The sequence below is a fragment of the Nannospalax galili genome, unplaced genomic scaffold (assembly GCF_000622305.1).
Source record: "Nannospalax galili isolate Female #2095 unplaced genomic scaffold, S.galili_v1.0 scaffold449, whole genome shotgun sequence".
Taxonomy (NCBI): Eukaryota; Metazoa; Chordata; class Mammalia; order Rodentia; family Spalacidae; genus Nannospalax; species Nannospalax galili.
The window spans coordinates 336,350-351,460 of NW_008360312.1; the positions used below are offsets into that span (position 1 = coordinate 336,350).

At 38.8% G+C, this 15,111-nt stretch overlaps 1 protein-coding gene across 2 annotated transcripts in view; it reads right to left on the bottom strand.

Annotated features, from left to right (window-relative positions):
- Iqub (IQ motif and ubiquitin domain containing) overlaps positions 1–15,111 on the bottom strand; it is a 70,764-nt gene that overhangs the window by 16,308 nt on the left and 39,345 nt on the right. For both annotated transcript variants that reach the window (XM_008824869.2, XM_008824870.2), the window contains 2 exons: positions 12,550–12,725; positions 2,703–2,873 (listed from right to left, as the gene is read on the bottom strand). In XM_008824869.2, the coding sequence (XP_008823091.1) occupies positions 2,703–2,873; positions 12,550–12,725 (347 nt within the window). The remainder of the gene's footprint in view (positions 1–2,702; positions 2,874–12,549; positions 12,726–15,111) is intronic.

Consider the following 15,111-nt stretch of genomic DNA (forward strand, 5'->3'; position numbering starts at 1 on the left):
GTAACTTAGAAACCAAACATTTTAGTGATTTTTGCCATTTAATTTACCGATATTTACAATAATATATGCCCATTACCTTACTTTTGAGTTGTAAAATGCAAAAACACTACTGGTCCTAATAGTACTGGAATTTTCTCCTTTAGGAATGTGGAAAGCATATTCCTTGAAGAAAATGCTGAGGTATGCTGCCCAGATAACTCACATGTCAGGACTGAAGCACTATCAGCTATGGTCTATGAAAAATAATGCTTCAGTAATGCTCTCTCCAGGACTGCCCACTGCTGAACAGAGCCATCTTGGCTGAAGATAGTTGCAGTCAGCCAAAAAAGAAAAGAAAAGAAAACTCCTGCCTCACTCAAGGTCATGGTGTCTTCTCTGAGATACCCTGAATTCAATGACTAACCAGTGTGAAAGAGAAAAATCCAGAAATTCTCTGTGAATTGGGGGTAAATGGAAATGAAAAATGGAGTTCTGGCCTAGCTCCAACTCACAAAGATGTGGCAGGTCCATAGAGACAGCCAGAGTTCATTCCCCTGATCCTCAAATACATAATTGGAATGGAATATGCAGGAGCTGGCACAGGCTCCTTTGCTCTTAATTTCTTGACCTATGAGTTAAAAGCGACTGTGATAAGGAAGACCACATGGGAGTCTCTGAAAATGCTCTTTACCTGGGAAACAAAGTGTAGAAGTAGAAATGGTCCCACTTTATTGTCAACTTATCATTGCCGGGTGAGGGAAGAGTTGGTCTTCTTTAAGGGAGTGATACTAGATAGGTTGACCGTGTTCCAGTGGATGAACTCGCACTGAGGGACAATTGGGGATACAAACTTAACTCCAATGGCCTTACATATATGACAGAGTGCATAAAATCTGGTGGGGCGCAGGCATGGGGTAGTGCAGATAGGAGAGGGGGTCTAAATATGATCACGATATGTTATATGAAATGCACAAAAATTCAATAAAAAGAAAAGAAATGGCCCCACTTAACTTGGAGATAGTTTGGTTCCTGTGCCTGAAATTTTGGGTAACACAAGTTTAGAGATCGTAATTCTTGGAGAAAAATGCTTCTAATAGATGCTAGGAAAAGACTCCTATTTAAACGTTGAGCTATAAATAATTCCCAGCTCCTCCAGCCGAGAGATCGTCAGGAGAGGTAACTGACCCTGATTTCCAAAAGGCAATGGAGCTGTTATTATCCAGTGGGGACAGAGAAGAGTGTGTTTGCTCCCAGGTTCTTTTTCCTGATAAACCCTGTTTGATTATGAGAAAATAGCATAGTACCCTGTAGTGTAGAGCTCTGAAAGTGTAGGTCATCCCAAAAGGAAGACTGTGAAATCAATCAGGTTTTTAATCAGGATGGAGTAACATTAAAATGAATAGCACAGGGGAAAACCAAGGATAATCTGTTGTGGCCTAAATGCCAGTGACTATTAAGCGATGGGTGCTGTAGTTTGCTCATTAACCTCAGTACTATAATTTTATTTCAGAAAAAAAAAAAAGCTTTCCAAATCAGAGGAACTGCTCCCAAAACTTGAGCAAATGAATCCAGGCAGCAGATCCCGTGTGCTCTGTAGCCAGACCTGAAGCACTTACTCGCCCCCTCCTGGTGAATCACGGAAAGACAACTCAACAGTAGGGTCACGGAGAGAACTGAGACTTCTTTTCCCAGGGCCTGCTCACATCACCAGCTCTACTTGGGAGTAAACAGTTCTCTGCCCCTTACCCCAACACAGGGAAAATCCTGAAGGCCTGCCCAGCTTTAGAGTTCCGGTGTGACTGCGGACGCCCTAAGGATCGTGGAGTTTTCTCCTTTGGGAATATAGAAATTTGCCCTTTCTGCCAATCCCACTTTCCCTACCATTAAGAAGGGAGGCCCTGAGAGCATACTCTAGTAAACTTCTGCACGAAATCCCTCTCAGAGTCAGTTTCTAGAGGAAACTTGACTTGTGACATTCACTGTCTTTGTCTTCGGTTAAATCACAATACAAAATACTGAAAATTAATAACAAAAGATAAAAAGACAAAAATAGAGTGACCTGGCTGTAAGACTACTAAAAAGCAAACCAGCAAGACAGCTGGTGAGCACGTGCCATGCAAACCCCACAGCTTGAGTTCCATCCTTGGTAACCCACAGTGGCAGGAGGGCGTGGACTCCAGAAAGTTGTCCTGACTTCCAGACATTAGCGTGTGTGCGTGCACACACACACACACACACACACACACACACACACACACATCCCAAATAAAAATAAAAATTTTAAACTGCTAAAAATAGTTTTTCATTGAATAATGTAGACAATAATTGCTGTTTTTAACTGAATTAATTATTAATGTCATGCTATATATTTACATGACTGAATAAAGGCATATTTACATTCTGAATATTAATTATGCTATGCTTACATTTTATTATGTTATCATAAAATATGTGTAACTTTTGCAGGGCTGAAGATCAGATCCAAGGTCTTGCATAAGGTAGTTATAAACCACAGATTTTGAGAGCTTTTAGTTAAATATTAATTCTTCAACTATACCTATCCCAAATTGTACCAAAATGCCATAGCTGTTGATACAACTTCATGTATGCAAACATTTATTAATAATCTTTATAATTAATGAAAAATGACTTGTTGGTTTCAGTATTCAACTCTTTTTATTAGTAGTGAACATGACCTGAGAACTAAAGCAGACTTGACATACCTTCACAGTGTGCTTAAGGGTCAAAAGTATATCCAGTCTCTCATCTTGAGAGAGGTCTTTCAGCATAATGCACTTGTAGATGCTTTGCAGCTCTCTGGCTCTTATGGTGAACTGTGTATCCACTTCAATGGTTTTGCCATCGGGTCTTCTCCAGGTCTTTGGAGCCGAACACTTGAAAATAATGTTATGATTATAATTAATTAAAGGATGAAAATAATAGTTTATTTCTCTCCACTAAAAATTTATCTTGTTGGGGCTGGAGAGATGGCTCAGTGGTTAAGAGCACTGACTGCTCTTGCAGAGGACCTGGGTTCAGTTCCCAGCACTCACATGGCAGCTACAAACCATCCTTAACTCCAGTTCCAGGGGAATCCAAAGCCCTCTTCTGACCTCCGCGGCACTGAACGACATGGGTGTACTCACATACATGCAGGCAAATAAAAATAATAAAAAAATTTATCTTGTCATGACTAAATATTCACTAAAACTTAAGGAAATTAAAGAATTTACAGGCCAAGCAACTTAAAATATTCATTCTTTATCCATTAATTTATGTTTGCTGTACTAAGGACTGAATGTAGGGCCTCTTATATGCTAGGTAAGCACTGTCCTTGAGCTATGTGCTGGCTGGCTTCTGTTGTCAATCTGACATTCCTAAGAAGAAGGAACCTCAATTGGGGAATGTCCTCTATTGGACTGGCCTGTGGCCATGTCTGTGAGGGCCCAACCTCCTGCGGGTGGTGCCACTTCTGGGCAGGTGATCCTGGGTTGTGTAAGAAAGCAGGCTGGACACAGAAAAGCAAACCAGTAGTCAGCATTCCTCCCTGCTAGTCTGTGCCTTAGTTCTGGCCTCCAGGCTCCTGTCCTGAGTTCCTGCTTTGGCTTCTCTTGATGATAGACTGTGAACTGTAAATCAAATAAACCCTTTCTTCCTCAAGTTGGTATTGGTCAGAGTGTTTTGCCACAGCAATGGAGGAACAAACAGCATTCCTCCATGGCCTGTGCTCCAGCTCCTGCCTCCAGGTTCCTCCCCTGAGTTCCTACCTTGGGCTCCCTGATGAACTGTGGCCGGGAGATATAACCTGAATAAACCCTTTCTTCCTCAAGTTGGTTTTGGTCAGTATTTTAACAATATAAAACTAACTAGGACAAGGTACATACTAAGTCCTCAATTAAAACATTTTGAGAAGAGAGAGACAGAGACAGAGAGAGATACAGAGACAGAGAGATAGAGAGACAGAGAGACAGAGGCAGAGACAGAGACTGTAGAAGTCTATAGAAGAGAAAATACTTCAAATGAGTCATAGGTAGGGACTAATTTGTACTACTTGGTATGCTGAATAGCCATACCTATAAGGAATATACCTATAAGGAATTACTAACCCCACAGGCAGAGAGCATACATTTAGACTGTATATTGCCTGCATGTAAGTGCACCCATGTCATGCAATGCCTGTGGAGGTCAGAAGAGGGCGTCGGATCTCCTGGAACTGGAGTTACAGACAGTTGTTAGCTGCCATATGGGTTACTAACCCCACAGGCAGAGATGCATACATTTAGACTGTATATTGCCTGCATGTAAGTGCACCCATGTCATGCAATGCCTGTGGAGGTCAGAAGAGGGCGTCGGATCTCCTGGAACTGGAGTTACAGACAGTTGTTAGCTGCCATATGGGTGCTGGGAATTGAACTCAGGCCCTCTGCAAGAGCAACCAGTGCTCTTAACTGTTGAGCCATCTCTCCAGCCTCTCATTTAGTTTTTAAAATGTGGGTTATGGGAGCCAAACTCAGTTCCATGTACTTTATCAACTGAGCTGTCTACTTAGCCCACAGTTTGTACTCTTGTGTAAGAGTTCTTTCACATAATCGTATGTCTTAATTTATCACTTTATAGTATTACGTGTGCACGTATGTGCTCATGTACTTGTGTGAGCGTGCGTGTGAAGGCCAGAGGTCAATTCTTTGGTCTCTCTCCATCTTTAGACTGTTTAGAATGTTTAAAAATTAGCTGCTTGATTCAATTATGTTGACTGTGTATGAGTGTGTTTTGGTCATGCCTTGCCAGTTGAAGACAAATTTCCTGGAGCACTTATGTTAATCCTCAACATTTTAAGACTGGAAAATAGGCCAGAGAGAGGCTGTGTGACTTATGTCTTGGTATCTTATGTAAAAGAAGTCTGTAACAAGTTCAAAGTTCTTCACAAAGCAACAGATGTCCATAGTGAAACAGCTGTACAGCTGATTCTCTGTATTTGTGGATTCAGCATCCTCAGATTCAACCAACCAAAGGGAAAAAAATTAATCTAGCTGGGAATGGTACCAGTTAGGATTATAGGAAATACCTATAGGGTACAGGGATGACTTTTAAAAAATGAACAGAATTTATACTAATTATTTTTAATTAACCTTGTAAACAAATTCACTGTGCCATGTATTTTGTGAGGTAGGCATCTGACCTTGATCCCTCAGAGCCTCAATTTGCACTCCACCAAAGATCATAAATGAATGTGGGTATGCTTGAGAATTAACAAAGCACAGAGCATTCATATTCATATCTTCACTGAAAACAATGAAGATTAAGAAGAATGCTTGACATTGTGTGTATGAGATGTTTTAGGCCTAGGCATGAAAGAGCAAGATTGTCTGATAAGGGTGGATCCAAGCTTGTAGTTCCCAAATCAATGATGGAGAAATTGTTCTGAATAACATTATGGGTGAGGCCTGACTCATCAGCACAGTTCCAGGAGACATCTGGAGGAATGGGTGTCCTCCAAGTTCGAGCCCACTCATAACTAAAGAGTCAGGTTGTTTATCCAGGTATAACTGTAATGTTGGCATAGTAATGCTGCAGGGAGGTGGAAGCAGGAGAATCTAGACTCCAAAGCCAGCTTCTGCTACACAGTGAGTTCAGGACCAAACTAAGATACATGACACCCTGTCTCAAAACATCAACAAAAAAATTCTGTCTATGCTGATCATTTGTATACCTTTTTTTATTTCATGTCATTACTCCCTAAACAATACAGTACAACACAAAAACTACTTACACAGTATTTACACTGTGTGATTTATTAAAAGTTGTCAAGAGGTGGGGGTACAGATCAGTGGTAGAGTGATTACCTAGCAAGTATGAAGCCCTAAATTCAGTCCCTAATGCTGAAAAATAAACGAGAGATGATTTAACTTACACAGGGGTTCATTTATATTATAAACAAATATAGTGCCAGTTTACACAGGACTTGAACAACTGTGAATTTCTGATATTCACAGGGGTTTGAGAATCATTCCCTATACACATGAGGAACAACTCTCTTAACAGAACTCTGATCCCTACTACCCAAATGCTGGCTAAAATTCTCACTTCCTCTTTATAAACATGGTATAGAGCATCCCAACCTAGTGTACTTCCTGAACCTGAGATGAGGTTCACTTTCCCTGAACTTCACTGAAGGATCCCCAGGCTAAGAAGTCAGAGACAGCGACAAAACACAGCACAAGCAACAAGTCCTCTACTGAATGTTGACCAGCAGCATAGTTCCTAAGGATGGTATCTCTGTGTTTGCCACTGTTCTGTTTCCTTCCTTTTAAGAGCAGAGGAGTCTCCTAGACATATCTCAGGGATTACTTGCTATTTGTTTTCTCTCTTACTTTAGGGTAAAAAGCTGCTCCAGTTCTTTCCCTGATTATAATCCTTCAGAAATAAGCCTGTGCTGATTATCACAATTGCTAGCTGTTGAAATGTCAGTTGTTTTCATAGGCTAATTAGGCATTGCTTTGGGGTCTTTGTAGCCCAATTTATGCCATAATTGTGGCCATTTAAATCTTAGATGTGGTTTAATTGTCCATTTAAATAGAATTCTCTATGTGTTGGAGCAAACCATTAGGAATGTGTAATCATATCAGGCTGTGTTTAGAATGATAGTATTGTGAAAAAAAAGTCTTAGTTATAGCATCAATTTACCTTAGTTTTTACATGTCAGCCACAAAATTACCACTTGCAATTATATTTGATACATTTTCAAAATAATGGCATCATATGCTAGCTACAGCCAAAATAAAAGTTGCTTCCAGAGAGTAACTTTCATGAGAGACTTTGGATTCTCAGCTCTGGTTTTCCTCTTGTAAAACCTCTTGAGAAGCCTTGGGACTAGTTTATAATATCAGATCACAAACACACCATCAAGCAATGTGTTATTAACTAGTTGACCGGAGAATTACAAAACATAAAATGGGTCAGTAATAAAATATTTCATTATTGTCACTTAGAAATAATATAATTTTTAGAGCCTGATTTTGAGTAGGCCTTGGAGTATTACTAAAATACAGTGCTTGTTTCTAAGCTCTGTTTTAAAGTTTTAAATAATAATCAGGCTAAATTTCATACTATAATATCCTAGTTCTAATTTCTTAATCTTTGTATGCAAATTTCCTCCACATGGCTCTAAAGGATAGAATTTCCTTTCTACAAGTAGTATTGCAATATATCAGTTCTGCAGGCTGGTGACATATTTCATTTGAAATAGTCCTTATAATAACCTGTTCATGAAATGTCTCTTTTGTTTAATTTATTGTATGTTTGGCAGTTGATACACAGATTTAATTCTATATTCCATTCAAGTGGTTTGCCCTATTGAATATAGTGTAATATAGTTAATATTTTGGCTTTTTCCAAATATACATTCAAATTTTTCTTATACTTCAATTTGATGTCAGGCCTTACCTTTTCTATAAGGAAGATTCTTCTACCACTATAGTTTGATACAGTGACATCATATATCTGAAATCCTATTACACACACACACACACACACACACACACACACACACACACACACAATAACTGTACATGGCTGACTCTGAGTGATGGATGTGGGGAAGCCACCCGTAAGAGCATCATTCACGTACACTGTGCAATGGAGCTTCATGCTTTCATAAGTTTAATGTTCCCAAAATTAGGTCCAACTTCTGCCGCAGTTCTTTTCTCAGAAGAAGCATTCTAATGTGCTAGCCTGGAGCCCATATCTCCTTTTAGCCATCATAAGGTAATCTCACTGCAGTAAGATCCTGTTGGGAATGTATCTAGAAGTAAAAAACTAAAAATCACAACCAATAGCAGAAAATGTCTGTTCTAGATACCAAAGTAACATTAAGTACACTACCACCTTCCTGAGCAAAAACACACATGGATACTCACACACATATACACACACACATTCATATACATACACACACATAGTATCTCTATTCCAGTAACTCATGGCAAAGCAATTTGGATCTCAATTATAAAATAATGATTTTAAATTTTAGTTTTCCCAAAATATTATAAAAAATAGATTTCTCCCATGTTTCATGGGATTTCTGCATGTTTCATGGGGCTAACTTATAACACTATAAGTGCTCATTCATCATTCAACAAATACTGTGTTTACGATACATTAGCCAGTGTACCAAGTACTGAGGAGATAAACACTGACCCATCTTTAAAAGCTCTCAACTCTCATGGGGTATAAAGGGAAAAAAATAATTAAAATAAAGGATGAGCTTAGTTAGTGCCTTCAGGTGAACAGGTAAGGATGGGTTGCTGTAAAGCACTTAACTCCTGAGAAAAATGCTGTACCTAAATGAAGCCTAAAGAATAAACAGGTATTAGCCAGATTAAAGAAAAATGGATGATATCATCAGAGAAGCCTAGATATGAAGCTCCAGGTCCCAAGAGCTGGCACAGAGAAGATACAAAAAAATCTGTTCAGTGAAGTTGCTTTTATCTTTAGACGCTTTTCTGCTCATACTGATAACTTGAGCATCAAGTATAGGCTTCTTTGAGTTCAGGCCTTACGGTGTTTTTCACTCTAATGTAGGAAAATGTCCACTTTGCTTATTTGTCTTTCCTATTTTCTTTTTTCTTTGAATGCTTTGGCTATAATAAGAGCTGTATAACAACCATGTTCTTAAATTACTTCCGAAATAGGAGCATAATAAATTCCATTTAGCTGCCCACAAATGATGCAGCAGAGGCTGTGGAACAGACCAACAGAAGAACAGCAGGAAGGGAAGAGGAGGTGGAGAGGCACAAAACCCTTGAGAGCAGCAGGCCTTCATAGAAGACAAGAAATGCAGGTCTTTTCTTCCTCCTAAATAAATTCTCAAATCCCTAAAGCACAAATTAAACAAAGTTAAGCCCCACAGAGCCCCTGGGTAGTGAACAACTTTTCTTCTACACAGCAAAGGGGTTTTGTTCATCCACAGAGATCCCCTGAGTAAGGCTCAGAGAGAGGTAGGTGCATTCATCTATCCCATTAGCTGTTAGCCACCTGAGTATGGAGAAAAAGCATTTACTACATGACACATCTCATATGAACTGCAGTTTTTTAAGCTAATGATTACAAGAAGTGATGCATGAATCAAAGCAACAAATGGCCTTGATTCTAGGGATAACTTCTTATAGAAATTCAAATGATGTCTTCACATAGTTTAAAGAACAACAAGATGTTAAAACCAGAAATCAAGTGATGGTTTTCATTCAGATTTCCTGACCTGAATTTCTTTACCACTGTCAACCTGTCAATATTTGATAACCTAAGGAAGTCAGTGTTTGATATGTCAAATTACAAATTATTTAATGCTTTAAAAAACCTTTAAATATTTTTAGTAAGAAGGAGAACTATAGAAATTATTGTATTCAATTAGTTCATTTCAGTTCCTTCATTAGACTAAGAAAATCCCATCACTCATTACTCAGAGAAATTATATATTTGGAGTGAGATAAAAATAAAATATTGTTTCAATAGGCCACATGCTTGGGCTAAATGCATTTAAACTCAAATCAAAATATAAAAGTTTATTCTGTTATTTCCAAATGACAGGAAAATAAAAAAAAATGCTTTAAATATCTGTATGTTATGGTGCTAAATGTCTACCATAAACATAGCATTATGCTTTTTTAATATTTTATTTTCATTTTATGTGTATTAGTGTATTACCTGCATGAATATAAGTGCACCCATGTCATGCAGTGCCCACAGATGTCAGAAGGCAACTGGAACTGGAGTTAGCACGGTTGTTAGCCACCATGTAGGTACTGAGAACTGAATCCAGGTCCTCTACAAAAGCAGACAGAGTTCCTAGCCACTGAACCATCTCTCCAGCCCCAGTATTATGGCTACATTTGCTTGTTACTTTACTGTTGTGAGTGTGAGCCTTTAAGGGTTGCACCAGCTCTCTAGCCCTGGCCTGTTACTTTTGACATCTAAAAGAACTATGACCTTCTCTGACTATAGGGATTAGCTAAAAGTTAAATTTTCAGCAATCAAAATAATCCTGTAAAAAATAAGTGCTTCAACATTTATGAATTGAGCACTGACTCCTCAATGTTAGAGACCATGGCAGGCATAGGATGGGGAGGCAGACAGACAAAGAACAACAGACCTTGCAGAACATTTCCTACTAAAGTCTGCATCATTTATCCTCTTTTCTAGATATTAAATATGGTATCACACACAAAAAAATGTACTTTATATGATCTTGCATTAGAATGGTGATGGTTAAGTCTTGACTGTCAACTCAACTGGCACTGGAATCAACTGAAAGGAAAGCCACTGGGCACTCCTGTGAGAGAGTTTCTTTTTAAGATATTTTTATTGATACTTTGAATTTCAGACAATGCATTCTGATCATATTCAGACTCCCTCTTCCATTTTTCCCCTTACCTTACTAACCCTCCCTGACTTCATGTCCTCTATTATTAATTTTCTTTTTTATTTGTTTTTATTTTACCTGTATGAATGTTTTGCCTGCATATATGTAAATGCACTTGTCTGTAGAGGCCAGAAAAAGGTGCCAGATCCCCTGGAACTGGAGTTATAGATGGCTGTTAGCGACCATGTGGGTGCTGGGAACTGAACCGGATCTCCTGCAAGAGCAGCGAATGTTCTTAACTGCTGAGCCATCTCTCTAGCCTCTAATTTTCTTTTTTTTTATTTTTTTTAAGAAAGCCTATCAATTCTAATTGGTATTCCCTAAATGCTCTTGGGTGTGGGTCCATTTCTTGGAGTTTGGTTAACCTACTAGGCATCACAGTTTTAGAGAAATCTGAGTCTCCTTCTGGAAACTATATCCTCAGCTAGGGCTGGGGCTTCTTGTCCATCTACACCATCTATGCTGGGATTGTGTTTGGCTATGGTTTAAGCAGGTCTATGTAGGCTCTCACTAGCACTAGGGGTTAATATGTGTAACTGCCCTGTTGTGTCCAGAAAAATCAGTTTCCTTGTATTTATCTACTATCTCTAGCTCTTAAAATCTTTCTTCCCCCTCTTCTGCAATGATTTCTGAGCCTTGGAAGGTGTGATATAGATGTTCCATTTAGGGCTGAGCACTATACCCTGTTATTCTCTGCACATCAACCTGTTGTGGGACTCTATGTTAAATGCCATTTGTTGCCAAAATTAAAATCCCACAAAACTTTCTATACTGAGGCCAGAGATGCTTTAATCTATGAGTATAAAAATAAGTTACTAGGAGTTGGCGCTTGATCAGATTATTTGAAGTGGGAAGACCCACCCTAAAAGGAAATCTGCACCTTCTGGTAAAAAACCAGAGAGAAAAGGGAGATGAAAGAAGAAAATTGCTTTTTGTGCCTGTTTGAAGACGTGAGAACTCAGCTTTCTGCTCCAGCCAACTCTGCTGCCACACCTCCCTGCCATGATGAACTCTTGCCCTCTGGAACAATAAGCCAAATAAACTCTTCTTTCTATAAGTTGCATTGTTGTTGGTGTTTTATCACAGCAACAGAAAAGTAGCTAATACAAAAAGCAACAGAGAAAAGCAGATTAGAGAAGTCAAGAATAACACTCAGATTTCTGTCAAGAGCAACTGAGGAAATGAAACATTCATAGGCTATATGAGCTCTACAGAGCAGGATGCATTTGGAGTTGAAGGAGGAAAGAAATATTGAGGTGATATAACTAAGTGTGGCCATACCACTTTGAGGTATTCTCTTGGGCTCTCCAAAGAGCAAAAGACAGTCAGAATTGTATATATGGGTTATGAGTTCATAAGGATCTGGCCTGGAACCAAAACTGTAATTAAAGCCAAAGATAAACTGAAGTCAAGTATTAGAGTGAATAAGTGAGATGACAGGAGGACATTAAAGTAATAAAGTGTGGTGAAGAACAAAAGTTCTCAAATAATAGGAATCACAGAACAACAGGTGAGCATCTTAGGAAACTGCATCCTTTTCTTCTGGATGGATTGGCTTTAAATTGTATGAAAAGATCAGGATTATAAAAGGTAATTTGTTACTATGGAAACAGGCTATTCAATATCAAACAGGCAGTTTGACCACAAAAGAGTAATTACTTTAGTTTTCTTCTTAATTGCATGTTTTCTTGCTTTTCAATAATTGTATATTCTTTTGGTCAGGAATTTACAATTAGCTAGGGCTGTGGCAAACCAAAGCAGGAACACAGGTCTCTACCTACTTCCCTGGGCATCCCAGACCCAAACATTATGTGACTTCCTTACTCTAAACATTATCAGAGCATGCAACTCACCAAATTCAAATAACCAGCTCAAATAGTCACAAGAACTGGGTCTCCACCTTTTCCTCTATGGCCAAATCCTTTTAGTTAAGAACATGTTAACTTCATGTTCCCTATCACTTTATTCTAGGGTGCAGTTCAAGTATGCAGTTGTATTAAAAGAGTAAATATACCAAATTATTTTGATATATTTACCAAATATAGCAAAATATTTTTTAAATTATGAGTTCTTAGCATATAGATCTCTCTTTTAGATCATTCTTCTACATTTTTAAGCTCAGGATACATTCATATTTAAGTTATCTCACCTACCTTGTCCAAAAAACCTTGTATTGCTGCTTCCTGGCTCTCCATACGAGCAATACACCTATGTCTCCCAATGGAGGCAATTATCTGCGTCTCTTTTTCCAAAAGTTCACACAAAGTAGCTTTCCTTTCAGCTTGAGTTAAGTGTTGGTCAATCTGTGCAACTTCTTCTTGCCGCCAGACTAGAGGGAAAACACAAAAGGTGCTTGAGTTTTAAAATCCCACATCTTTATAGAACTTCTTGGCCATCACATTCTGACAAAGACTAATGTGTTTTTAATCGATTTAAGCAAAACTACGTATTAATAGAATTGTCCCTACCATACACTTCCTCTATGGAGGAAACAACAATATAACTAAATAGACTCGAAGAGATTGAAGCAATAAAGGTGCAGTCAAACAGAAGTCAAAGGAAATCAGTACAGCTTATAGCAGATCATGTCTTTTCAAAAAATAAATACTTTATTCTAGTTTATGTGTATGACTGCTTTGCTTGCATGTATGTAAGTACATCCATGGCATGCAATGCCCATGGAGCCCAGAAGACAGCATCAGATCCCCTGGAACTGGAGTGATGAATGGTTGTGAGCTGCCATGTGCATTTTGGGAACTGAACCCAGGTCTTCTGCAAGAGCATCCAGTGCTCTTAACCACTGAGCCATCCTTCCAACCAATCAAATCATGTCTTAAAATATGCACATGCACTCTCCATCATGGAAAAAAAATGGCTAGGATTTTGTGGCAGCCATGAATGTGTGCTACTCAGATTTCCCATCAGGAGAGTACCTGTCAAAAGGAGGAGAGATACCTGACACTCCAACAACTCCAGTCTGCTGCAAGGCTGGAGCAAAGGCTACTCTAGGCCCATAACTGGGAACCAGGAGGAAACAAGAATCTAGCTGTGTCTGCCCAGCCACTCACTTTTTCCTATGGTCAATCAAATTAGACCTGATCTTTGGCCAAGCTCCCTTAGAGGTGTATGAGTTTGAGGTCCTCCACATCAGGTCCTTTTCCCTTCATGTTTTCAGCTTCTTTAAGTTGAGATGAAATTAACCCTCACCTTAGTCTGAAGAAGTCCCTTGCCTTCCTCTGTTCTTTCTCCCTTTATCTTTCACTCCTTACTCCATCTTTGAGCCTGCTTCCCTGAAGACCCAAAATAATAGTTTTATATATGATAGTTTAATCATTATTATCCTCATTCCCTGATGTGCTATTTTCCATGTATTCACAAAACTCTGAATTATAAAACCAACTGTTACAAAGTCATTACATCTACTCTGTATTCAAACCAATGCAAGGTGTTATGAAAACCCTTAGGATTCTTTAAAATGCTGGTCACTGTTGATAAAGATGCTGTAACATGAAACATATCCCAGGACTAACTCACAAAATTCCAAAGAATATTTTAATAAAGTCATTCTATCCAAAGAGTAAAGGTGCATTCTCAAATTGACCTGCATCATAATATATGGATTTCTAGGTCCTGCCTCAAACTTAAATTGAAACTTCTAGAATCAGATATGTTCTTTTTAATAAACGTTCCATTCATACCCTTATGCATACTAAGTCTGGGGGTGCGGAGCTCTTTTCATTTCACATTTCAAAAATGTCAGCCTTACACTAATGGAAACATAGGCTGGGAAATAATCTTAGAAATTAAATTATTCAACCCTACTTTCAAGTAGGATATTTTCAAATATGCTCCTCTTAGCAGCTTAGACAAGCAAAATTTGTCTGCCACAGCACTTGTTTCTTGAGCCACATGGCATCCTTGTGGGCATCTGAAGCTAGCATCGTAGTCTTCTTACACTTTCTCTTCTCCAGATAGAAACACTTTCGTTACTAAATCAAATCTTATTTGACATCATTTTCTCTCACACCCAGGTCAAGCTTTTCTGGTTTCTCACAACATACCGAGATTTTAACATACCAATTTCTGCCAAGATAGAGGCTTCTGCCCAACCTGCCACCACATGCTTTCCTGGCTGAAATAATACAAGAACCATGAAGGAAGAAGAGGGAAGATGGGAAACTGCAGTAGAAATTAGAGAAAAGTTTGATCCTTATGCCAATACCTTGCAGTATTTCTAGAAGACATACTTCAGATTTTAGTGACTAAATGGAAGACAAGACATTGTCAGAAAAAGAGTATGCAAATGTCACCCCAACCTCAAGACTAGTGATGTGTCACCCCAGAAAGTGAGTCTTAAAGCAGATGATACTTAATCTCAGTTTATATAACTTGGAGCTAGGGAAAAGGGTAGAATGAAGCCATTCGACAGTTTGAGTGCTTTCAGAAAGTCTCTGGAAAACTTTAAAAAGAATGTCTAATGTTTCAAATCACAGCAGAAATTCAGTAATAACTGAATTTGTTTGTAGAGAAAAAAAGTTTCCAAAACAAAGTATCATAGTATAATGCGGGAAATATTATGTCAGGCACAGTGGCACATGCCTTTGATCCCAGCACTTGGGATGCAGAGGCAAGCCGCTCTCTGTGAGATCCAGGCCAGCCTGGTCTACATAGGGAGTTCCAGGTCAGCTGGGGCTACAGGGAGACCCTGTCTCAAA